Here is a 26771-nt window from a genome sequence, read left to right as displayed (position 1 = left end):
ATTCGACCCCTAAAATTGCATCTTCATCGATTTTCATAACTTACTGATAGTGTTTTGGTAGTATTTACGGAACTCCAACTTTAATCCTTTTTATATTTTGTGTACAAGCTGTCTCGCTCTCCATTTACAAACAAAATCTAAATGACTAATTTTTTTTTTCCACCGATGGTGGCACATTAGCTTGCTGTTAATGATTCTGAGATATAATTGTCGTCTACTCTTGTATCAACCAGCACAAGAACATGCATACCATCAATCGTTTCTCAAACATAGAGAATACGACTCTTCGAGAAAACAAATCCTTATGTGTAAGTGCAAAAGTAAACCCCTAAATTGCACTTACATAGAAGGATTTGTTTTCCCCAAGAGTTATCTTCTCCCTGTTCGAGTAAAGATGAATGGTATCTCTGCTATTGTGTTGTGCTGGTCAACACAGTAGCCGACAACAATTATATTCATAATTAATGTGGAGCTGTAGGTATGAAAATTTTCACTCATTGAGGTTTTATTTGCGGATAGGGAACAATGGAAGCTTGTGTATAGGATATCAAAAGGATTAAAGTTGAATTTCTGTAAATACTATCAATGCTTAAGTTTTGAAAATCGACGGAGATGCAATTTTAGGGGTTGAATGCGTGTCAAGAAATTTCAATAAATTCTATAAGTCGAATGACTGTCCAAAAGTTGTTGGGTTCTCAATATTAGAGGAGCTATAAGGAGGGAAGCATGCAATTGTATGAAGGACTTGAATCTCTTTCTCCGCGAAATCTTATTGAACTTTAGTAAGGAGAGCGACAAACACATTTTTATCTATGATTCCATCAGAATTTGGCTACCATCTGCTGCAATTCACCACAAAATGATTTGGTAGCAGAAAACAACTCATAATATATTGAGAAATAGCATTGAACTTTAGTAAGGAGAGCGACAAACACATTTTTATCTACGATTCCATCAGAATTTGGCTACCATCTGCTGCAATTCATCACAAAATGATTTGGTAGCAGAAAACAACTCATAATATATTTATGAGAAATAGCAAGTGCCACAAATTTTATCAAAACCTCCTTTCCCCACGAGATAAGCATTTTTCCTGCCAGACACCAACTCTCTTCAATAATTTTGTTCCTTAAGGAAATTAAATAATGCTTTCTTTGAACGACCAATAAGTCAAGGCAAGCCCAAATATCTTGTCAAAAGACTGAACTTCATGCACACCTAACAATTCAGCACAACTGACTCTAACCTCGCCAAGAGATATTATCAGACCAAATCCAACAACTAAAAGAGCAGCGAAAGAAGAGATGCTCGAAAGACTCGTCCTCTAGAGAGGAGAGGGGGCACAGTTTATCAGTCAAATGAGCCCAACTAACAATTCTTGCTTTAACATTCAAAAGATTCCTCATAACTAACCAAGTATTATGTCGAGGAACGCAATCAACCCGAGCAGCCAAAATCGTATAAGCACTGGACAGTAAAAAAAACATTTAGAGTTTCTAGTCCAAACAAATCGGGAACATCTGTAATAGGATGAAACTGTTGCACCAAATGCCAAGCTTACACAGTAATATCACCAAGGATCAGATAATCTCCATACATTGCCTCTAAAAACATCAGATAGTTTTTGCATTTCTATCCACATCAGTGTCAAAAATGACCATGTTATTAGGAAACAAATCCTTCAAACTATTTCAATTTAAACAATGATCATTCCAAAAATCAAACCTCTTTCCATCCCCCAAAATATACTTAAAATGACCTTTAAACTTGTTTTTGATCCTATTGATAAAATAATAATGGCTTAATGCATCATCAGCTCCCTGAACTTGTCTATAATAGTAGATTGGCTTCCTAAACTTTGCAAATGTTTCACCAGCTCCTTGAACTTATTATTCTGTATCACCAACTCCCTGGACTTTATAAGTTTCTCACCAACTCTCCAAACTTGCTTATTCCGTAACAACTAAAAAATTACCTCTCGAATAGATGAAGTTATATTTTTAGAATTTAAATTTAATAGGTTTTTGTATCAGTTGTTACGGAATAAGTAAGTTTAGGGAGATAGTGAGACACTTATAAAGTTCATGGAGCTAATCTACTTTTATGAACAAGTTCAGGGAGTTGTTTGGTGATACAGAATAATCAAGTTCAAGGGAGATAATGATGTATTAAGCCAATAATAATTTTTGAAATATTCTTCAAATCATGTTAATAGAGTAAATATATGTCATTTTTGTGTTATTTATATAACGAACACAACAAAATTCCATTTCAGAGATATAATAGTATCTGAATGCTCAAGACTCCAATTATAAAAATCATGCATTTCAGAAGTATAATCAGTCTTAACGAGGGGCAGCAATTTTCGACATAATAACACGATTAACATGATTATTATTTATGGCGCATTTTTATCATACATAGTTGCATAAAATATATAGATAACAGTAATATATGATTATGACACCCCAATCCGAATTTCCAACCCGAGTCTTAACCTCTTTTCCCTTCAAATAGAGAGCATACAAGCTTGTAATGAAAAAGGAAAGTACATTCTTAGAGTTTACTAAATGTTCTCCACTTATATAAGTTAAATGAAATCTCAAGGAAATAATATCAAGGAAGCAGATAATATTGGAACAAAAACAACATTTATGCAAACTGAAGGAGCAGCTAAACTATAGTGTAATTCTTTCAATCGTAATTATTCTATTAAATATTAAAATGATAAGTACCTTAAAAACGAGAAAGATAAGCTAAGGGCTTTGAACAAATCACACAGAAGTCACATATGTTTGGGCAATGTTTCTTCAATAAGCTGACAAAATTCATTTTGTCTCAATAAAAATAACACTTTTTGATATTGTACCGATAAAGTCACATTGAATGTTTCCAGCTGGAATTGCTGATGTGAATGCTTATTCAAGTCATTCATTCCGCGTAAACGTCACTTAAAACCACGTGTCATACAATTTGTTCCATCCCTCTCTCTCTCTCTCTCTAAGAGAATATATAATTTCAATAATCGGACTTAGCTTTTATGGTTAAATTAAGCATCCACGAGGAATGGATGACTTTAACAAGAGACCACACCAGCAATTCCGATGAGACAAAATGAACTTTATCGGTACAATATCAAAGATGTTATTTAATCGAGACAAAATGAACTTTTGTGATCTTATTGAAACATTGCGAAAACATATGTAACTGTGATTTCCACAGGCGAAATTAAGAAAACCGAACCTGATTGCAGAGCTGGTAAGGAAATTGGATCTGAACCTCAAGTTTGTAAGAATTTGTCTCAGATTTAGTTAATTCCTTTAGATCTTTTTACTTCTTCTTCCCCTTCATCAGAGCAACTATCATCTCTGTATCTCTTATTTGCTGCACTTCGTCCAATTGATTTACCAGAGCTCCCATATGGAGAATTACCATGGATCAATGAAGAACTCTGAGTTCTACCTTCTTCTGGAGCAAAAAGAAGATGAACACCGCACTTTTTCACAGTGCATGAATGCAAGGGTTGTTTGTTCTTATCTACAGCGTAGAACCTAAACGAGGCTTCCTTTTCTCTCTCCCCTCCTTCCTTTCCCATAAGATACAAACAGTGATCATATAACAGGAAGATATGATCTAACTCATCAAATCTCTGCCCATCAATAAAGTTGCAGTAAAGATCTTCATACTCAGACTCACACCTGAGTGTGAAATCTGAATCATTATTATAATCTTCCTTGAATGCAACCACAACACTAAAAACAAAACCCAAGAACTTGGGAAAACCGCGGGGCGGGGGCAGCGGAATGGTAACTGAAGTTCCAATGTTTTGATAGCCAAACCACTCTGGAATTTCACTCCCAGGGAAACTAACAGTAACTGAAGGGGTTGGATAGGTTCTCTGCAATGAAAAAGACTTGATCATTACAAAGAGAGGAGAGAAATTCAAGCATAGTTATTAAAGGCGCAAGGGGGTCATGGAGTCTTGGCGCACGGCACCTCAGCGACGCAAGGCACACTAAAAGAATAAGAATATATAAAACTATAAATGATAATAATTAAAATATAAGAAAATGATGAATTCTAATAATCAAAATGTAATTGTTAGAGTTATAGTGTGAATAGCTGTGTGTGAATACTCAATAGTCAATAAATTATAGTAAATAGTCAATAGCTTAATTATAGGTGTATATTTATTAGCTTTTCTAGTTTAGCTAATACATTCTTGTATATATACCTATCATTTCTAATACATTACCATTGAGATTTCTCTCTACCACTCTTGTTTGATTACAATGATAAAATACTAGATCATGGCTATATTCTTAATCATAATATCAAGGGATAAGGTACCAAAATAGGCCTATAGTTTTTGGGGAAGTATCAATTTAGGCTTCACGTAGAAAATAGCACCAATATGGACTTAACGTTTAAAAAATGGTACCAATTTAGGCCTCAATAACAAAATGTGACATTCATATCTGATTTCTTTCTCCGCGTACAGTTGACAGAATTGAACGGAGTAATATGAATGACGTGTCACGTTCTGTAATCGAGACCTAAATTGGTACATTTTTTAAACATTAAGCCCATGTTGGTGCTATTTTGTACATAGAGCCTACATTGATACTTCCCCAAAAACTATAGACCTATTTTGGTACCTTATCCCTCAATTCTAACATGCAATAAACCCCATATTCTAAAGTTCAAGTGTTCAACTAAATTGACTAATAGCTAATTCTCATCAAAAGTCTCGAAGTTCATCAATAGTCACTATCACTCTCCTCATCTCCAACATCATCAAATTCTTTTTCAAGAATCCAATCCTCCTCGCCCTCATTATACTCATATATAAAAAGTTCCTTTTCCTTCAGCCTAGCACTTGAAGTAGATATATTTGGTGACATCTTTTCCTACTCCTCTAGATATGGCTAATCTAATGGTAGAGATTAAAACCCTAAATAATCCATGTGATATATAGGTGTGCCATGGCAGACCACTTATAACCACAACCGGGCGTACAAAAGCGCGCCTAGGCAACAATGCAGCCTTTGGGGGTGTTCAAGCGCTGGATCCTAGTGCCTTGTGTGCCTGGAGCTTCAGGCGTGCCTTTAACAACTATGAATGAAAAAGAATTGATCTTTAGAGAGAGAGATTCAGGTATAAGAGACATTGAGATTAGAGAGACAAACCCAGTAAAGCTTATGACATGCAGTTGCCAAAACCTGAATTTTCTGTTTACTGTCTTCCATAATGTTGGTGCGCGAATTTCGGTCTAAACTTGAGCAATTTGTATATAGGAACGTATGGCGACTTAATGAATCAACCCATTGTGGAAATACAGCTTTTGTGCTTGATATTGTCTCTAATGAAGTACAACCCTTGGCACTGAAATACTTCAAATTTGGTGGAAGCTCTGGTATGATTTGAAGTCTCTTGCAATCAGTTAAGTCAAGCTGCTGCAGATCAACAAGTCGTTTGATACTTGCAGGAATAATTGTAAAATTGTTTCCAGCTAAATCTAATCTCTCCAATTTTGTTAGACAGGTAATAGCAGCTGGGAATTCTATCAGACCACAGTCCCTCAGAAATAATTTTATCAAAGAGCTTAAACCTGATAAAGGAGGTAATGGAAAATTTGCAACATCTTTACCCTTACATCCAGAAAAAGACAATTCTACTAGGCCATTCAAATGCACCATGGAAGCTGGCAACTGAGCTATAGCAGTTTCATGTACTTCGAGCTCAAATAACTTTTTTAAGTTCCCTAAATTTTCTGGTAATTTGTCAAGTTTTGAGCATCCAAAGAGAGAAAGATGATTCAGAGATTTCAAATTACAAATTCCATCAGGAAGACTCACCAGGTTTTTGCACTCTCTCAAATGTAGTACTGTAAGCCCACTCATATTTTCAATTGATGAAGGTAGCTCTTTAATGGTGGATTGTCCTAAGTAGATATTCCGAAGAGATTTCAACTCGCAGATGCTGTCTGGAAGACTCTCAATCCTTGAACACTTTGACATATTAAGTGTGACAAGTTTGGAGAAATTCCTGATGGACGAGGGAATTTCTTCGATGGCTGTCCCATTTATATATAGCTCTTTTACATTCCATGATATTTCTGGAAAAATCTTGAGATTTGAACAACCTGAGACGCTTAGCTTTCTAAGCGATCTCAAGTGAATATTGCTCGGAAAACTCCTCAGGTTTTTGCAGCCACCTAATTCCAGGATATCAAGCTTATCAAGGTATTGAATTGATGACGAAACCTCTACCAAGCTTGTACAGCCCATAAGATCCATTTTCTCCAGATTTCGTGCCCGTGAGAGGTCCGGGGTTTCAATAAGGTTCTGTGAGTAGCTTAGATCAATCTTTTTTAAATTGACAAGATCCTAAGAAAGACAAAAATGATTAATCCAATTGACAAAAGAATTACGGATAAACAGCAGGTGATTACATTTATGTAAAACATACCTGAACTCCATTCCATAAATGTTCAACATGGCTATGAGGCAACTTAAGTTCAACAAGGTTTCGTGGACAAAAATTTGAAGGCAAAGATCTCAAAGGGAACTTATGCCACTGGAGAAACCTCAGTTGATTAGAAAGTGCTTCAAGTCCTTGAGACAATTGCATGCTTCCCTCTTTATAGCTGCTGTAATAACGAGAACCAAACAGCTCTCGGAACATACGGTCCTCATGAGAATTCGGACTTCCAAGATATCGAGAACTATAGAATCTGAGAAATCTAAGTCTATGCAACTTTGCAAAAGCATCAGAGCTTAAGTCCGCCTCTCTTATCTTAGACACGTCTAGCAATATGCCTTCAACAGTTTCAGTCCCCTAATTATCAAAATAATGATGAGTTAATATATGCTAAAAAGATCTTACTGACACACCGGATTTTATGACACTTCAAGTTCGAGAATAATAAATCTAGACATTGTAAGAGTATATAGCATATGAGTATTCTCTGTCAAAATTCCTGCAAATGAGTTTTCAATCTACATGAATGCCCTTTTAGAGCAGTAAGCACAAAGATATGGCACTTTCACACTGGACATACACAAGCACAACAAATGCATTTTGCTCTCACCGTTTTTTTAGTCAATACATGATGAACGTCCTCATGTTGCAACAATCTGCTACGTTTGCCAGGCTCTTCAACGGATTCTTGGCGAACAATTTCCAGACCCATTTTTTGCAGCAAATCATGCATTATTATTTTCTCATTATCTGAAACTGTTATAAGAGATTTATCAATGAGAACACTAATTCCAATATCTGCTGAGAAACCATAACCATCTAGAATTTTCGTTACATAGTCTCTCATCTCCCTTCTGAAAAAACATGCAATATCAAGAAAAATATCCTTCTCTTCATCCTCCAGTCCATCGTAACTAACTCTCAAGACAGTTTGGATATCTATGTTTGGAGTTCCTTCTAGCTTGGAAAATGCACTTTCCCACTCTTCTCTGCTTCTGTTGTGTAGAAAGGAACCTAACACTTTAAGGGCTAACGGAACACCTTTGGCATACTTTAAAAACATTTTTGATATTTCTTTACGGTCTTCCGTTGGATGGTCTTGTCTGAAAGCATTCCAGGAAAAGAGAAGCAATGCATCTTTGTATGTCAATCCCTTCACTTCATACGTCTCGTCAGCTCCATTTATTAGTAAGTGCTTATCTCTAGTGGTTATAATTATCCTACTTCCGGGATTGAACCACTTACGCTCTCCAACTAAATAACTTAATTGTTTTGCATCGTCTACATCATCAAGAACAATAAGAACTTTTCTGCACCGAAGCTGACGCTTCAATAAATTATTTCCAATCATGGGTGCTCCTGTATAGAGATTCTCTTTCTTAAGTATCTTAGAAAGAAGTTCATTCCGTAAACGAACTAATCCACGGTTTTCAGCATCTTCTCTAACATTTGCAAGAAAGCAACAACCTTCAAATTGACTACGGATCTCATTGAAAATGGCTTCGGCAATAGTTGTCTTCCCTATGCCACCCATACCCCAAATTCCAACAATCTGAACTTCAGAAGATATATTGCTTAATTTTTTCCCAAGTTCCTCCGTATGTGATTCGATTCCAAAAAGTCTCTGACCATTGCTTGAGGATGCATGGTTCAATTTCTTCAAAATATTTTCAACAATTCCATATGTAATATCAGATTCCAACCTGAAATTATAACAGCAGATAGTTAAAACATTTGTTATAGAATAAGTCAATGTAATAAATGTAAGCATGGCTAAGTCAACTAAAGCATTGTTAGACAGCATACAATGTCTCCTTGATACATGGTTTGTTACAACATTAAAATGAACCAAAAAGAGATTAAACATGTGAGGGAAGAACAAATCAATAGAAGACTAAAAGTGATATAACAAATATAAGGTAAGAGAAATATAAAACTGTAAATTATCCATGTGACGACATGATTAATTTCAATGCCTAAACGAAAAAATTTATGACTGGCTCTCTCAAAACATGATAATGTTTCCCATTCATGTAAAGAAAAAGAGATTTCCAAAGAAGTACAACATTTGATGTGAATTGAAACATAATTCTAGTAGTAATTTCACCATAAGAAACATCAATTTCCAGTTGCCACCAAAACTATATTATATAACATATGATATAAATTTATCATGCGTCCTAGCACTACTTGTATGATATTCTAGTCTTTTGGAAAAAATAAATAGAATGATGAGAGATAATAATTTCATTGAAGGCCTTACCAAGAAATTTCAGAATTGTTTGAAAAATTATGTAAGGTATTTAGCACTTTTGTCATTGCAATCTTTCCTGCCCTGGATCTTTAATCGGTTTTTCTTTTTCTCAAGTTTGACTTCAAATAGCATAAATAATGTCACTAAAGGTAGGAGACATAGATTTGACAATAACTAGCAGTCATCTGGTGAAGATTATTATAGAGAATCAAAAGCAAGAGTTAATTTTAGGCTTAATACATCTGTTGCCTCATGTACTTGGCCCAAAACTTCAACTGTCCCTCTAGACCTTTAAAAGTTCCAAATGACCCATGTTCTTGTCCAATTGCATTCAGTAACCTCAATTCTGGTCCATTTGCATTCAATAACCCTCTACTCTTGTCAAATTGCATTAAATAACTCCAAAATTCAACATCCCCGTAAACTTTCAAAAGTTCCCAATTATTTGTCTATTTAGCATTTTCTTTTTGACACGTGGCGAACAATTTGAAATGTGGCGGAATGCGCCTCTCAATTTCTGCATCCAACAAATTCCATTGAAAAATATGGGGTTATTGAATGGGATTGGACAAGATCAAAGTTCAGGAGCGCAGTTGAAGTTCTGGGCGAAGTATAAGGGGCCAACAAAAGTATTAGGTCATATATTTACTATGCATTTGAACTGCAACAGACAAATTTTGAAATGTATCATTACTGAAATCCATAACTCATGGTACATTAATGCAACAGACAATGCTTTTATTACTATCCGCAAATGTATATGAATGTAGGCTTCCTGTAAAAACAAGATGCATCCACAAACAGAATAGGCTAGCTGGCCATAAACATGATTAAGGAATTCTACTTTATACTTACCTCATGGTCTGGAAATCCCATCCTGATAGATTAGCTGCTTCTGTCAAAGCATCTTTCCACTTCTTCACCTTATCTCGGTCCTGATTAGGACTGTTCTTCGCAGATGCATCATCAAACCTCACAACAAGGTCATGAATGTCTAACGCACTTATGGAGTAAAAAACTGGAATTATCTCATGTTTCCTCGTTCTCTTGCATTCAAGTATCTTAACAAGTTCATCCAAGCAACGTGGTGAATCAACATAATCTTCTGAGAATATAACTACTGAGATCTTTGATTCTTCAATTTCTTTCAAAAGTACTGATGTTACTTCCTCCCTATTTACTTCATTGCATATGAAGGTCTTGATTTTTTTTCGACACAAACCAGCATACAAATGGCTAGCAAAATTATCCCAAGCATCCTCGCCTCTGAAACTGAGGAAGACATCATGTTTTGCTGGAGCGGGAGCAATTAGAGATGCCATCGTACAACTACAAGATTATAGTTTATCAGATTCTGTAGGTAGAATGTCTAAATTTACATTACTTGCAAGTAAACTACTAGAGAAGAACTAATTGACAAACAGACAACATAAGGAGAACGCAATAGTAATTCAATTAAAGAGTTAAAAAGAAAAGGGCTTTGTTTATAGAAAATTTTGTTCCACTTAATTTTTGGCAATCTTTTAAGACTTTGCATCAAAACACTTTCCACTGTTTACTTGCTGCAAAATAACAATAGACTTTGTGAATTGATGTTTGGATTAATGTATAAAAGAACTAATAAAAGTCACAATATATCAGGTATATGTAAGCATTAATTACATTTTACTCATCAACAAACAAGCTATGTAGCACGGAAACAGAAATCGGGAAACATTATTTCTAAAACAAAGCCTTCAAACTGAACCCGATAGGGACACCATACACAAAAACACTATAGTTTTTCGTGCATAATAGCAGCTTGATACATCAGGAGCCCCCTGAACTTGGCCCAAAAGAACGATTGCCCCCCCTGAACCTATAGACTATAGTGTGTCTTGTTAGCCCTTAAAAAGTGACATGATTAACCTCCTAAATCCATATGGAAGATTTGGACAAATTGAAATCTATATCATTTTAAGCAAGTTCAGGAGGGCAATAAATCAATTTAAGCAAGTTTAGGGGCCAATAGGTCACTTTAAGCAAGTTCGAGGGCTAAGTAGACACTGTATAAGTACAGCCGGGGGGGAAATGGTTTTTTGGGACAAGTTCAGAGCCTTTGATGCATTAAGCCCAAGATAGCAGATTAGTGATTTCGTCATGAGTTAGTATTGCAGAAAAATTGTTCCATACATTAGCTTAAACACAGAAGTACCCAATCCTATGAGTCTCACAGATCAAACAGTTAAACCCGTGAAGAGATCAAATCTGGAAATAGTTTAACTCCTGTGAAACAAGTAAACCCTCATTTTGGAGCTATGCTGATCGAATTCTAACTTCATATACTGTCAAGGAATATAAGAAAGCCTTTTCATACATATTTTTGAACTCTTAACATTTAGTAGTTTTTTTTTTTTCCGCAGCAACCAAACAAACCAGTAACACAAAGAAAGAAACCTAAATCAGAAAGAAAAAAAAAGCCTAAATCAGAAACAACAGCAAAAGGAGTAGGACTTACAGTGAAAATTTAATGGAAGATGAACGGCACAGCCTCAGAAATCAAGCACAAAATGCAACCAAAATAATCATCAACTCGTTTGCTTTGAAAGCGTCTCTCAGTGGAAAATGACAGAAATTCTATGCAGGATCATCATTAATCCCGATAGAATCAAAATCAACCCTGGAATACGTGTTTGACAAAGTTGAAACCTTCTTCTTTTGTCGGATTCAAATGGGTAAATTACACCTACGTCACTAAATTTGGAGTAAATTTTATAAAAATCACCAAATTTTTTTTAATAAAATTGGCTATAAAGTCCGACTTTATCTCTTTTATTTTTGAATAAGTGTACAGTAATGTCAATTTTACTCTTAATTAGTAAAAAAATTTGAACGGGTTAGTTTAATTATTATTTGATTCTATATCGGATGAAAGTTGAAATAATTTCGTACATTTTGATAAATTATTAGTAATTGTGTTAATAATATAATAAAATTATTTTAAATAGTTATTTATGATTAACTTATATATATGTGAGACTTTTTTTTTTTTTTTGTTAGAGAAAAGGGCATTTTATTAAGATTAAACACTCACATCCTTATATAAAACATTTTTTGAGAAACTAGGAACGTAAAAAAATAATAAAATGATTAGCGTTAGAACAAGAATGATGATCTAACTCATGAGCAATTTTGTTCGCTAATCGAGGAACAAATGTTACCGAACAAGTTAGATGATTCTGAAGAAGTTAGATGAACAACTACTCCACCATACTCCATAAATTCTTTGTGGCTCGAGCACCAACTATTCACCACTCATTTTGCGTCAACTTCAAAATCGATATTGTTGTTGCCTAAGGAAGACATCCAAGCAATATTGTCTCGTAATGACAATGCTTCAGTCAGCTTGAACAATATCAAGTCATTCGAGACTGAACTATAGCAAGCTAGAAATAGGTCATCATGATTATGCAGAACATTACTCATACCAAAACGAGAGGAGCTCCGAAAAATAGATATGTCTACATTGCATTTCACCCGCCTTCTACTGGTTTTCTCCATAAATTTTGCCTCTACTCATTGTCCTGATCTCCAATCAACCCAGATTCAATATTAATCCTCTGCCATTGCCACCAATTATGTAAAAACTGCATTGAACTTCTTACACCGTCGCTAGAATTCCGGCACGACTTCGACCTCCTTTGTGTCCATATCGACCAGAAAAACCACTGTCGAAACACATATAGATTCTGGATTCATTATTTCACACAGATCAATAAGCCAATCTTCAACTTGCTCCCATTCTGCTCCAGGAGTTGGTAACTGAACGGTTGCCCAATGTTGCTTCGCATATGAACATCCTACAAAGAGAAGCCAGATGTGGTCAACGTCGTTCATACAAAGAAGGCACTCAATCGGAACACTAACATGCTTCCCAATGAAGCAAATTCGAGTAGACAGCGTCTTAGTAGCAAATCTCCAAAGGAAAAAACTTCAGTTTAGGGGGAAGGACTAAGCTCCATAGATTTATCCATCCTTTTTCGGATTCGCACCATGCTACGAGCAAACTCAATAATCTGAAATCCAACTTTTGATGAGTACAATCCGTTCTTTGAGAAATGTTAAATGAGATAGGCATCCCTATTTGATATTTCCCTCTGAACGATTAAACTATCTCTCAATTTTGCCCTGATCCCACAGTCTTGTATCAGGGATAAAAAGGGAACTCACAATATCATTACCCTTCGCTTCTGTACTGCGTGATGTAACTATCTGATCATCATCATTAGCAAGTTACATATCCTTTCAAACAGACACCTTATCTCCCCTTCCAAATTTCCACCTTAAACATTGGTTTAAGATCTCAATAGAACTTCACACACTCCTCCAAACCATACTAGGGTTATTGCCTAGTTCAGAAGAAATGAAAAACTAATTAGGGTAGTATTAGCCTTGAACAAACGACACACCAAAATGTGTGGATTACTAATAAACTCATGTCTCTGTTTACCCAATAACGAAAGATTAAAATCTCAAAACTCTCGAAACCCCAGCCTTTTTTTATCTTTATTGGTACACAACTTCGTCCAATCAAACCAGTGGATATTCTTCTTTCCATCTCCCTTCGTATCCCACCAAAAAGAATTCATCATCTTCTCTAGATCATTGCACAAAGATTTGGAAAGAAGAAAAGTGTTCATACATAAAGTAGGTAGAGCCTGAGCCATCGATTTATGTAGAACATTTTCTTCCTACTGTCGAGAGAAAATGAAACTCCAACTACTAAAACGCATACTGAGTTAGTCTTTAAAAGTTATAAACCTCACATATGTGGTTGCTACATATATTACCACAATAATAAAAGTTAGATATATCATATATGATGTTAAGTGATATATATTCAATTATTTTATGTTTCATGTCAATATTTCAATGAATTTTTATATATAAATTGACTAAAATAGATCTATTTAAATAAAATATGAAGACCAATAATTATACTTTTTAGTTTAACTTTTACTACTCCTCTCATTTTAAAATAATTGTCATATTGATCAAATTATACCTACCAAATTATTACAACTTGGTATGTATAATTTGGTTTATGTGACGATTGCTGGAAATAGAGGAAATATATCTTATTCAATTAATTTATCATAGATATTTTAGTCAATGTATAGTTTGTTAACTAAAGTTCTTAATTATTCTACAATATTATTGTCTATCAAATTGAATGGACGAAGTATTTTAATGATAAATATATGAATTAGGTTAAATATGGTTAACCCGACGCACCATATCATCTCATGCATCGAGCATGTTGTAAAATATCTTTATAAATAACAAAAATCTACTATATACGTGTTTAATGGAAGAGCCAAGACTCAAAGTTCGAGAGGTTTTGATGTTTGTAGAATTTTTTAATGGAAAATTATAAAACTGGGTCAAATGGGAGGCATATTTACATATTTAACCCATTTACTCAACCTACTACATATTTAGACTGTTTTTGTGTGACTTTTCCATAATACCCTCAATATTTACAGCGCGACTGTCTCCCTCTCGTCTGACTTCGCAGATTTCAGCATATGCGAAGCCTGCGAAGCTAGTTTGGTTTAGTTGATGATTTTAATTAGCATATGCGAAGTTTGGTTGTGTTTTTAACAAAATTCGCTAAGTGGTATATAATAAAAAATGTCAAACAACAACGAATTCTAACATTAAAATCATAACATTATCAAAATTTACAACAAGATTGCCACAATAAACTCCTAACAAATCACTTCATAATATATAGGCTCCTATTCACCACCGATGGATGGATGTGTCTCATGGTACAGAACAAGATTGCCACAATAAACACCTAACAAATCACTTCATAATACATAGGCTCTCATTCACCATTGATGGATGGATGTCTCACTATACAGACTCTTATTCACCAACGATGGATGAATGTGTCTCACGGTACAAGCTCTTATTCACCACCGATGGATGGAAGTTCAGGCTTTTTGGGATCAATGTCTCTTATGGCACCCAGTACGCCGCCTTCCAGAAATGAATGTTATGTATTCAACCACCCAGGGCCGTCCCTGGGCATGGGCAAGAGGGGCGTCTGCCTAGGGCCCAAAAATTAATATTTTTCAAAATAAAAAATAATACATAAATTAAATTTAAAAAAAATGCAGCGTGCGAAAATAATTTTAGGCATAAACAATTCATAACACACATCTAGGCACAATGGAGGGAGGGGCCAAAAATAAATTTTTTATAAAAAGAACACAAAAATTAAAATATAAAAAAATGCAATTAAAGTAAATATAATTTATAGGCCTAAAGAGTCACAACACGTAAATTTATGACTAAATTTTCTTATAACTTAACTTTTCACATATTGATACAGATATTTGTTCAGAAATGAAAGCATTGAAATTCTTGAGTTTGTCTAGCAACATATTGTTATCCAAATATTTCAACTACGTTTCAAATTCTCTTAACTATGATAATGACTATTGTGCTGAAAGAATTTGTTCAGAATTAAAATTATTAAAAAACTATTTGAGATCATCAATAAGAAAGATTAAATAGATTAACAATTTTATGTATTTAGAGAAATATATTAGAAAGTATTGATGTAGACACTATTTTTAGTGATTCCGTATTTAGAAATGCTCGTAAATAATGTTTTATATGAGCAACTGAGTTTTTAATACAAAATTAAAAAATTATTTGAAATTTGATGTTTTTATTAGATCTCTTGTTAAGTATAAGAAAAATGTGTCATTTATAAGTAATTTTTTTACTTTATTTTTTACTTCAACTATTTACTAGGCTCTCATTTAGTACTTCGCTCATAGGCCTCCAAAATCTCAGGATCGGCCCTGCAACCACCTTTAGAAAAAATTAATCGTGTTAGGCAGAAAAAATGACGATTTGACTTCGCGAAATGAGGATTCACTAAGTATGCGAAAATAAATGTGCACTGAAGATGGTGATTTTACTTGGTGAAACGATGATTTCGCGACGTCTGCGAGGAGAAATGTGACGCTCTGACTTCACGAAACGTTGATTATACGCGGAGTCTGCGGGAGAAATTTGTCGAATTATCTCGCAAACTTAGCGTAATCATCGTTTTGCGAAGTTAAATCGATAAATTTCTCCCCGTAGACTTGCAAAAACGGCATATGCTAAGTGAATTTTTGGGAAAAAACGCAGAGAAAACAGTATATACTTACATTTTTCGACGAAAACAATACGATAAATTGGGAAAAACGTTGAAAATAACATAGAATCACCATTTCTTCGATGGTCACAAGAAGAAAGTAACCAAAAAACGAGCAGGAAATGAAAGATGAAGAACCATGGCTTCGTTTTCTAGGATTAGGAAAATGAAGAATCAAGAGATGAAGATAGGAAGAAGAGAAATACATGGTGATTTGGAGAAATGGTGCAGATTTTGTGCAACTTAAAGGAAGATAGGAAGATTAAAAGTCTGGGAATCATTAATGGAAGAGCTGCCAACCGTTCGCATAACCAATGAGAAGGGGGAAAAGGAAAGATTAGGGGTATTATGAGAAAGTCACAAAAAACAGTCTAGATATGTAGTGGGTTAAATAAATGGATTAAATATATAAATGAGTCTCCCATTTAACTCAATTTTATAATTTTCCTTCTTTTTAATAACAACTCAAGAGCTTAGAATGTGTATGCATTTTTTTTCTACATGTTCATTTGAGTTCAAATATAGAAAAAATAAGTCTAATTTAAATAATTAATTTAATATCTAAATTAAGCTTCAATAATTAAAAAGCAAAAGTACAGGACTCAAAGGCCAGAGACTTTAATATCTGTAGAAAATTTTATTTTTGAACAACGAGACGAGACTTTGATTCCTACTTAAATATAATTTTTTTCTCCAATAAGTTCATTATTCAATAGTAATTGATTAAGTTAAGATATAGAAAAATTTAATTCAATTTAAATAACTAATTTAATATTTAAATTAATCTATAATAATTAAAAAAATAAATTAGATATCCAAAATTAGAACACCCAATAAATAAACAAAATCCCACAACGGCGATTGGGAGGGGTTTAAATACCGTAATCCTTGGACCCGCTCCGAATCCGGATTAATCAGCCCAATGTGGTTCGGAGTACATGATGGTTTAACCAAAAAAATAAATAAATAAACAAAATTGAATCATTAACTTAGCACCCAAATGATATAATCAATAAAATTAAACACAAAAACCCTAAATCTATCAATAGAATTAAGGGCTAAAATAAAATTGGCTTAATGCATATATACACACCTAAACTTGACAAGTTTTGTATAATGGCACCCTGAACTTTTAAAATAACCTATCACACATCTATAGTTGGCTTTAAAAACCTATCGCACACCTATAGTTGGCTTTAAAAAACTATCACACACCTATAGTTGGCTCATTCGGACCTCTTACACACAAAATCGTTGATCTTTCGTTTTTTACGGATGAGGTGGCATACCGAACGAACTCACGCGCTTTTCTTTTTTCTATAACACGCATACCACCTTATTCGTTAAAGATGAAAGATCAGTGATTTTGTGTGCAGGATGTCCGAATAAGCCAATTATAGGTGTGTAATAGGTTTTTAAAGCCAACTATAGGTGTGTGGTAGGTTTTTAAAACCAACTATAAGTGTGTGTAGGTTATTTTAAAAGTTCAAGGTGCCAATAGGTAAAACGTGTCAAGTTTAGGTGTCTATATATACATTAAGCCAATAAAATTAGAAGAATAAAAAATCTTTAGGTAGAAATGGAATTTGGTTGGAACTTTAAATAAATGCTTTCACTTTCTCCCTTTTCTTTCTCTTTCCAAAGTTGAAAAATGGGATTTTTTATATTTTAGATTATCAAAAAAGAAAATTGAAGAATGAAAAAGAGGGAAAGGGAAAAGGCATTTAATATAGAAATCTCTTTTTCATTCTCAATTTTTCCTACGATGTCGTTTTGGATATAAAAAGTTATAAAAAAGAATTAAAAAGAATTAAGATATGGTTGGTTGCTTCTTTTTATGTTCATATTTATCTTTCCACTTTAAAATGAGTTTTAGGTGTTTGGTTAGTGACCTCCTGTTTGTTTTTTCACCTGAAAAGTAGCATTTTATAAAAGCAAGAAATCTCTACTTTTTAGAAAAGTAGCAAACAACAACAGTAAAAAGTAGGTAAAACAAACGGACCCTTAGATACCCCTCTAAATTCTGAAAACAATCAAGTAATTCTAAATTCTTTTTAAATCACTTATTAATTCCCGAACATGTTTACAATAACCGCTTAAATGATAGGTCAATCAATTTGTCCAGATCATAATGTATGTTTGTTAATTTTGGCTTAATACATCACAAACTCTTTTAGCTTGTCCACTTTGTTAGTGTCTCACCAACTCAACTTTATAAGTATCTCACCAGCTCCCGAAACTTATTTATTTCGTAACAACTACGTATAAAAACTTATGGTTTAATACATCATTTGGCTCCTGAACTTGTCCAAAAAGTTTGATTGGCCCATGAACTTTCAAAATGTCCCAATAGCCCCCTCAACTTGTATAAAATATTCAGTTAGCCCTTTGAACTTGTACAAAATGTAATCAATTGATCATTTGGTTCAAAAAAATAAGTTAAATACGGAAAATGTATTACATGCGTCTTAAAAAAAGTAAAACGACCAAAATCGGAGGTATACGGTTTTAATTATAGCGAATATAAGTTTTATAGTTGAACAAGCAATAACTTCATTTTTAATTTATTTTTGAATTATGTAATAACATTTTAAGATATGTAGAATACATCTACCGTATTTAATTTACTTTTTCGCAACCAGATGATCAACTGATTACATTTTACGTAAGTTCAAAGGGCTAACTGAACATTTTATGCAAGTTCAGGAGGCTGTTGGAACACTTTGAAAGTTCAGAAGACCAATCAAGTTTTTTGGACAAGTTCAAAGGGCAAATGATATATTAAACCAAAACTTATTAAACCTAAATTCTAAAAGTACATTTTCATCTGGAGGTAATGGATGAGGATAGAGAGTTTTTATATTTAGTTGTTAAGGAATAAACAAGTTTGAAAAGCTGGTAAAACACTAACAAACTTTAGAAAATCAATCTATTTTTTTGAAAAGCTGGTAAAACACTAACAGACTTTAGAAAATCAATCTATTTTTATGGACAAGTTCAGGGAACTGGTGATACATTAGATCTTAATTTTTAAAACACCAAAACATCTTTGATTTATTTTTCATTTTTGTTATTTGCATTTAACAAAATGATATATGCTTTTTATTCTTGTGCCAATGAGGAGAATAATAAACTCACCACCTGAAAATTAAAACCATCAGGTTTAAAAAAGCATTAGTGTTCTAAACATAATAAAAAAACAGTCAAAAGGACAACAAACAGCCACATGAACAAAACATTCAAATTAGGCACAAAGTAACTGCTTCAGCAAAAGAGACGGACTCCGATCAGCACACGAACGAAGCATGAACATGATCATCGCAACAGTAGAGTCCGGGTCTCTGCGTGAAGCCTTGCTTCTTCAGCAGCTTCCTAGCCCCCATTACAAGCTCCCTGTTCGAAATTCTGCCATCTGATTCTGCAATGAGAGTTTGAATCGCGTTGCTGAGAGCTCCGTAAGCTGCTGCAGCATTCCCTGCTGGGGTGGCATCAGCAGAAGTTTGGTCAGTCTGGCAGCCGCTGATTAGAATCCCACCGTCTGGCAGGGCTCTGTTGCTTGATCCAGCGTAAACATCTTGCTTTCTTTCCACCTTTGTATCCATCGCGGGCTTTACATAGCTCTGGTCGTTGTCCTCCAGCTTGTGTTTGAGAAATTCCTGTGCAAGACCCCCAACCATCCCCAAGAATCCGCTGCTGCTTCCGCTTTGTCCGTCGTCACTTTTGAGTTTGTTCAGAAGAACCTTCATGAACTTCTTTACTTTAGGGCTTGAATCATCTCCGAAGGCATCGAAAAGGGTTGGCCGGATCTTTCCAACATTGATATCATCTTTGCCGGTTTTTTGCTTCAGCATTTCTATGAGAGTAGATAAAGGAAGATTTTTGTTCTTCACATGGCTATAATCCCCATTGTCTTCTTCAATTACCTTCTGATCACTATCTTCCTCCTCCTCCCCATGATGACGGTGGCGCAATCCGGAAGGGACATGAACTCCACGAGATTCGAATGCATCTTGAACCTTCTGGTGCAAGAAATTTTTGAACCCGAACCCAGATTCTGATTCCTCCTCCTTCTCACGCTTTGTACTCTCACCTATCTGCTCTTTCGCCTCATCTATAAGGCCACCGCTGTGGCATGAATCCGATACAATTGTTAAGCGGCAACCGCGTGGGACATTATCCACAAATTCCCTGAAGTCATCATCTGTTTCAGCAATACCCGAACAAGTAGAGTTAGTATAAACCATTGCTTAACCATCATCAGCATTCAGCCAAGTTCAATTTTAAAGAAGCGAAAACAGAAGAATAAAAAAATGAAGTAAATGATTTGATAAACTTAAGTTCAGCTTATCCTATACAAGGTTCACTCGGAAATCTTAACACACATGCATCTTCTTCACAATGCTACATTTTACTAAAGGATACACAAAATCTTCGGGTCCTTCTATGACCTCGAAAAATCACAACCTCCTACGCATAAACGAATGATTCGCAATGAGGGATAACAAATCAACAAACAAGAGACACAGATACAAGAACAAGTAAAGAATTACAATGCCAAATTCTAACATGATCATAGATTCTAACAAATGCTTACAATGACTTAACAGTTCTTCTCTTTTGAATGAATTATACTCTTAAAAACCATGCTTGATATGGAATTAGTTATCTTTTAACCCAATAGAAAATCTTCAATATCATTTATTCAACATTCAAGAATGTTTAGTGTCCAAGAAATTTATGAGAAATTGAGTATCTCTTTCGTCCTTCTTTTTGTAGTTGTTTTTTGTTCCAAACAACAGATATAAAGTGTTTGGTTAGGATTGAAAACAGTTGTTGATAGCTATTTTGGAAGAAAAATCAGCTAATATCTACCAGCTACTAACAACAAGATGCATTAAAGTGAGATGCACGACTAAGATAAAAGAGATGCAACGGCTGAAACAAATAAGCCTGAATGTTCGTTTGATTCTCCTTTTTGTAGTTGGTTGTTTACTCCAAAGAGTACATATGAAGTGTTGGATTAAGATTGAGAAATAGTTGTTAGATAGTTATTTTGGAAGAAAACTCAACTAATATCTACCAGTTACGAGCAACAACTTAGCCAAACAGCCCTGAACGCCTTAAAGTTGGATAACCCATCACATGCTTCCTCACAAAGATTTGACAAATGAAAAAGAAACCATTTACAACTTTTCCCATATCTAGATATATGAAGAAAGAAATCACAGTTCACTAAAATAATTCAACTTAAGCATTTCATATTATATCCAATTTATCATCAAACCAAAAAGGAAGAGAATCATAAATGTTACCATAAAGCTCACGATTCAAGAATCCGTGATATTCCAATTTTCATGTCATCATCCATCACATCAATGCAAAAAAACAAAAAAAGCAAAAAACATAACGAAGCCTGATCTTTTTTATTTTTGTTGATCAGTCACGGATCTTTGAATTTAAAACACTGAGCTTTTGATCAATTAGAATTGCATAGCCCCCTATTAAAGTCAATTTCATTTTTAATAAGTCGAAAATAGTTTCTTATATGTAGAGAAACTGTAAATTCGAATGGTAATAAATACAATTCTAAACACAACAATCTCTAATTGAATTAGATATTTATTGATAAACAGAGGCTCTAATCTATGCGATTATAATTGATCGTATCAAATTTGAAGATGAGGAGCACAATCAACAAACGTCATAAACTTATAAGATGCTGTTTTCCAAGCAGAAAACCTAAATCAATAATCAAATTCAGTATTCCCCCAAATTGTGCAGAAACATCACCATTCAAGTAAGAGAACAAAATTGAATCAGATCCAAATCAAAACCTAAAAAATCAAAAGTTTACCAGTGATGAGATTCATATCACAAGGGACAACGCACTCATCATAGCCAGTATCATCATCTTCACCAGTCTCAGCAGGGAGTCTGGTGCCATGTCCACTGTAATGGACAAAAAGGAAATCACCAGGCTCAGCGGATCGCAACAATTTGGACAGAGCCCTGCGAATGTTCTTCCCAGTTGGCTGGGTGTAAGAATCATCGGTATCGATCAAAACATTGATATCATCTTCGCGAAATCCGTAGCGATCAATCAGACATTTGTACATCCTCCGTACATCGTTGACACAGCCTTTGAGTTCGGCTTTCGTGCCTGGGTAATTGCATCCTATCAACACTGCCTTCTTCCCCATTTTTCTTCTGCTGGTTCTTGAAATCTGTTGGGATGAGAAAAATATTAATACTGTATATCAATGAATCAAATAGGAAAGGAAGTGGAAGGTCGAAAGTGGCCCTGTTCTTTTTCTCTTTTAATATTTTTCTATTTTTGTGATTTTAATATTTATCTTTTTATTGTCGGCAAATAAATATTAGTTTTTTTTTTTTTTTTTGTCTAATGACAATGTTTGTAACTTGATTAGACAGTTGGATTTCCATTAGTCGGTACTAGTTTAAGAGATTCATTTAATCCACTAAGAATTAGTAAAGTCAGACATTCGGTCTTCACGAAATGAGGCGAAGATTTCTATAGGATAGAATTCTATAACATCATGGGCTCCGGAGTTAGCACATATTGCATGTCCCTTTCAGGGCGATGTTTAATCACAATGAGTTCCATCCGGATGGTTACCGGCAGACGCATTAACGAGATGCTCAGGGGGGATAGCCCATTCATTAAAGGGATAAACCCTTTCGACAAGAGTTAGCTGGCCGAGATTTGGGAAGTCTTGATGCCACATGGAGTTTTGGCCTGACTCAGACTTGATCCGTGAGATATGTAAGTACAATAAAAATCAATAAAGAATAAAATCTTACAAGATTCACGAAATAATGAAAACCACTGCAAAGAGAAAAAAAACCATAAAATGGTAAAAAAAAAAATACAAAAGAGCAATAAAATATATATTTCTTGAAAATCTAAATCCGCAAAAAAGCAATTGCAATTCAAACATCACCATTCAGGTCATTCTTAACATTTGGGTTTGAGTCTTTTTTTTTATGCAACCACGTAGATATATTGATCTACAGACAAGATAAACCGTTTCCGCTCTTACTAAATCCGAAAAAATATAAATGGAAGAATAATAGAGAGCATATACAATCCAAACGGATAAAGAAATCCAATGAAATATATGAACACTGACTAAAAAGATAAAAACAAAGAAAAACGCATAAAATCTAATCCGGTTTTCTCCTCAAAGTACATTGTCAAAAGAAAAAAAGTTTTAAAACTTGATAGATTATGAAATTTTGATGGAAGGGCAGCAGATCTTCGAAAAATTGATGGAAGTTAAGAAAGAAACATACGCAAATAAAACTGTAATTTTAATTTAGTTCTTTTTTAATTGATTTAGTCTGATCTCGGCAATGTTCACATAGATTTTGAATGACTAAATGAAATAAATTTAATTAGATTGGGTCTGTTTGGTTCAGCTGTTAGCTAATAGCTATTGCGGTTGCTGTTAGCTGTTTGCAGTTGCAGTAAGATGTTAGATGTTGTAGTTAGTTGTTTGTTATTAGTTGTTTAATTACTAGTGTTTGATAAAATTATATTGAACTGTTGCTGTTCGGATTTAAAATGTCTAAAATGGACATGTTTTAAATTAATTAACGATGAAATTATAAAAGAAAAAATGTGAAAAAATGCCTATAAAGTTTACAACTAGGAATAGTTTTACTCTTAACTTCTAAAATGGTGCAATTTTTCCCATAACACTAGTAGCTAAAAGCAATTTTACCCCTAACACTGGTAGCTAAAAGCAATTTTATCCCTAACATTGGCAAATTTGGTCGATTTCAGATATTATTAGAAAACATAGATATTTTATTTCTTATTCTACACCAATTGCACATATCAGTAGTTGTAAAAAAAATATTTCATACTCCCTCCGTCCTATAATATAAGTCGTTTTAGAAAGGGATTTTTTTTCCAAAATATAAGTCGTTTTGGGTTTCCAAGAACTTTTAGTTTAGTTTTTTGGTCCAAACATTAAATATTTTATATTGATCTATGTGTTTTTTAACATTCCAATATTTATTGCCCAATAGTGACATGAGAGAGAATTTTTTTCAAGTTAACCAATGCAAATTTATTAACTTGACTCAATATTAATTGTACTTCTTAATTTGTGTGAAAACCTCTAAAACGACTTATATTATGGGACGGAGGTAGTATTTTTTTTGTGATTTAATAATAAAATTGAAAATTAATATTTATAAATTCGGTGAAATATTTGAATTTTTTTTGTCCAACTCGTACAAAAGTCAATATATTTTTTTATTTTCTTAAAAGAAAAATTCACGTTTAATCATATGTTTGTAATCTGTTACTAACAATGATAAAACGATGCACATGTGAAGTGTAGATGACAATATTCATGGCCAAAAAGACAGTTTGATAAATTATTTCTCAAATTGACCCAACTTGTCAATGTTAAAGGTAAAATTGCTTTTGGCTGCCAATATTAGGGGTATAATTGCACCATTTTAGATGTTAAGAGTAAAATTATCTCTAGTTATAAATGTTAGAGGTATTTATGCATCTTATCCTATTATAAAATAAAAAATGTGTTACACAAATTAATAAAAATAATCTATATAAAAAATAAAAAATTTATTGAACGCAATAAAACTATCTTCTTCAATAATTATGTTGTAGAAATATAAATAATGTTAAAGAATAAACACATTTTATGAAAATAAGAAGGATAATTTTGTCAATAACATATAACTGCAAACAACTATTTATGAAAAGCTCCAAATAGGAGCTTTTCGTGAAATGCTCAAAACGTTGCAGTTTCCAGAGAAAATGCTAAACGCTGCGGTTATATAAATCTAACCAAACGCTTTATTTCTTGCGGTTTGGAGTGAAATGCTAAACGCTCCTCCGAAAAGCTGAAACAAACACCCTCTTAAACTTACTAAAATTTATAGGTGATTTAAATTATTGTAAGATTTAAATTTAATAACAGTAAGTAAACTGAACCTAAGATATATTACTTATTATTTGTATACCTTTGCAATGAAGAAATATTCAAAAACTTTACCAGTTTTTCATTCTGAACATATCCAAAAACTTTATCATAAGAAATAATATAATGCTTATCATTCTCTTCAAAATAATACGAATAAAATATTAATTATAACACATTTCAATTTTAACTTTTCAGATAAATCCGTTCAAAAAAAGAAACTTTTCATATAGATAAATTACTAACTAATACAATATTTTTTTGGTAAGTTGGTACCTTAAAAGAATCAACAATAGCAATTTGAATTCTTTTAAATAATAATTGACATTTCTAAAATAATATTCACAAATAATAATAATAATAATATTACTGTTAGAATTCAAAATAATATTACAAAAAAAAAATAATAATAATAATAATAATATTACCATTATTTGAATTCTTAAACTCATTTTTACGCTATTTATAATGGTGAAGATTCAAGGGCCGCAATGATGATAATGCATATTGATACAATGGTAAATAAATGGATCCTGAATGCTCAGGCATCGGTTAAGATCTGAATCCAACATTTGGTTCTAAACTCTTCAAAGCTCACAAATGATTGCTTATTCGAATACTCAGTGGTAAAGAAAGCCTATTTGGGAGCTGCCTAAATGGACACATGGATCAATAGTCATTCTGGTTCCAAAGACACGCTCCCTAATTCTCATTTAGCACGAAAAGATAGGGTCTGAAGTCCAATCAGACGATGCCACGTGTCAAGATACACAACTTTATGTGACTACATTACCTATAAATAACTCGGGAATCAAGGTTACAAGTACGTAATCCTAAACATTCCCTCTCTTGCTCAACTGCTTTCAAGTTAACTTTGTACTTCCACAAATACCTGTAACTTAGGCATCAGAGAAGATTTGTCGGTACTCCAATCTTTTTTCTGACGGTTGTTGTCATTTTAGGTCATTGGAGACGGTTAGAGAAGAGAATTCGAAAAGGAAGATATCACATATGATAATACGTCTGTTACATCTTTCTATAGACCGAATTCTCCTTCACTACATAATATCTAATATCGTAGCTCTGGATCTCCTTTAATGTTTTCGAGTTTCACAATTCTGATTTACCAGACACTGTTTTGGTAAGTTCATCTCTCACTATAGATAACTATTTTGCTTAAAGTCATGCGATGCTATTGTCGCTCAAAGCTAGGAAGAAAGTTGAATTTTTCCTACAATATCTCAAGCCAGATTCACGATTTGCGGATTATTAAGCTTGGAGTTAAGCAAATAACACGGTCCTCGAATATCAATTCCTTGGCTAGAGATCTTGTTGAAGCTTTCTTCTATGTTGATTCTGCCAGAGTTTTGTGGAAAGAGCTATCTTAATTAACCATATCACTTCTTTGTGTAATTTTGAAATGTTGCATATGAACTTATAGGGGACTTATCAACCAACCTAAGTGACTGGTGTGCATTATTTCCTCGCCATTGTAGATGCCTTTACTCGTACAACTTCGCTCATAATACTACAAAATAAAACACAAGTTTTTTTTCCGTTATACAACAATTTCTTATTATGGTTTCCACACAATTTGCAAGTACAATTAAGATTGCTCATATAAATAATGGTACTGAATTTTTCAATCATAAATGTATTGCACTATTTCTCTCACTCGGCATTCAACATCAACATAACTTTGTTCACACCTCTCAACATAATGAGGTTGTAGAACACAAACATCAACATGTACTTTTCTATAGCTCATGCATTCGCCTCCCTTCATGTGCCTGGCTCTCCTAGTCTCTAGTAGACTATGGTGGATCCTTTAAGCCAATACCAACTACTGATCCAT

At 33.8% G+C, this 26771-nt stretch overlaps 2 protein-coding genes across 4 annotated transcripts; both read right to left on the bottom strand.

The window, feature by feature from the left end:
- Positions 1-758: 758 nt before the first annotated feature.
- Positions 759-11408, bottom strand: LOC136206969 (disease resistance protein RPV1-like). Of its 3 annotated transcripts, none has more exons than XR_010676501.1 (7): positions 11235-11408; positions 9593-10066; positions 7094-8186; positions 6472-6840; positions 5190-6389; positions 3244-3898; positions 759-1093 (listed from the first exon to the last, which is right to left on the bottom strand). XR_010676501.1 is itself a non-coding variant. In XM_065998185.1 (6 exons), the coding sequence occupies exons 2-6, from the start codon at positions 10057-10059 to the stop codon at positions 3308-3310; spliced, it is 3720 nt and encodes a 1239-aa protein (XP_065854257.1). In that variant the 5' UTR covers positions 10060-10066; positions 11235-11408; the 3' UTR covers positions 2612-3307. The 3 variants fall into 3 exon arrangements, 1 of the variants encoding a protein (XP_065854257.1); XR_010676500.1 differs by lacking the exon at positions 759-1093 and adding an exon at positions 1100-1467; XM_065998185.1 differs by lacking the exon at positions 759-1093 and having other exon boundaries at positions 2612-3898.
- A 7653-nt stretch (positions 11409-19061) lies between these two features.
- LOC136205782 (metacaspase-4-like) lies at positions 19062-22208 on the bottom strand. The gene is made up of 2 exons (XM_065996566.1): positions 21793-22208; positions 19062-20139 (listed from the first exon to the last, which is right to left on the bottom strand). Exons 1-2 carry the CDS (start codon positions 22136-22138, stop codon positions 19226-19228), a joined length of 1260 nt encoding a protein of 419 aa, XP_065852638.1. The 5' UTR covers positions 22139-22208; the 3' UTR covers positions 19062-19225.
- Between the last annotated feature and the right edge of the window lie 4563 nt (positions 22209-26771).

Source organism: Euphorbia lathyris, chromosome 9 (assembly GCF_963576675.1).
Source record: "Euphorbia lathyris chromosome 9, ddEupLath1.1, whole genome shotgun sequence".
Taxonomy (NCBI): Eukaryota; Viridiplantae; Streptophyta; class Magnoliopsida; order Malpighiales; family Euphorbiaceae; genus Euphorbia; species Euphorbia lathyris.
The sequence above is the reverse complement of the archived record's forward strand: the minus strand, read 5'-3'. Positions and strand labels throughout refer to the sequence as shown.

What these genes read in the sequence shown, in the direction of transcription:
- LOC136206969 (XM_065998185.1), bottom strand. Translation starts at nt 10,059, where the DNA reads ATGGCATCTCTAATTGCTCCCGCTCCAGCAAAACATGATGTCTTCCTC. An exon ending in TGGGATTTCCAGACCATGAG is followed by an intron (nt 8,187 to 9,592) that starts GTAAGTATAAAG and finishes TTATAATTTCAG; the next exon opens with GTTGGAATCTGATATTACAT. An exon ending in ATGTATTGACTAAAAAAACG is followed by an intron (nt 6,841 to 7,093) that starts GTGAGAGCAAAA and finishes TTTGATAATTAG; the next exon opens with GGGACTGAAACTGTTGAAGG.
- LOC136205782 (XM_065996566.1), bottom strand. Translation starts at nt 22,138, where the DNA reads ATGGGGAAGAAGGCAGTGTTGATAGGATGCAATTACCCAGGCACGAAA. An exon ending in TGATATGAATCTCATCACTG is followed by an intron (nt 20,140 to 21,792) that starts GTAAACTTTTGA and finishes TTGCTGAAACAG; the next exon opens with ATGATGACTTCAGGGAATTT.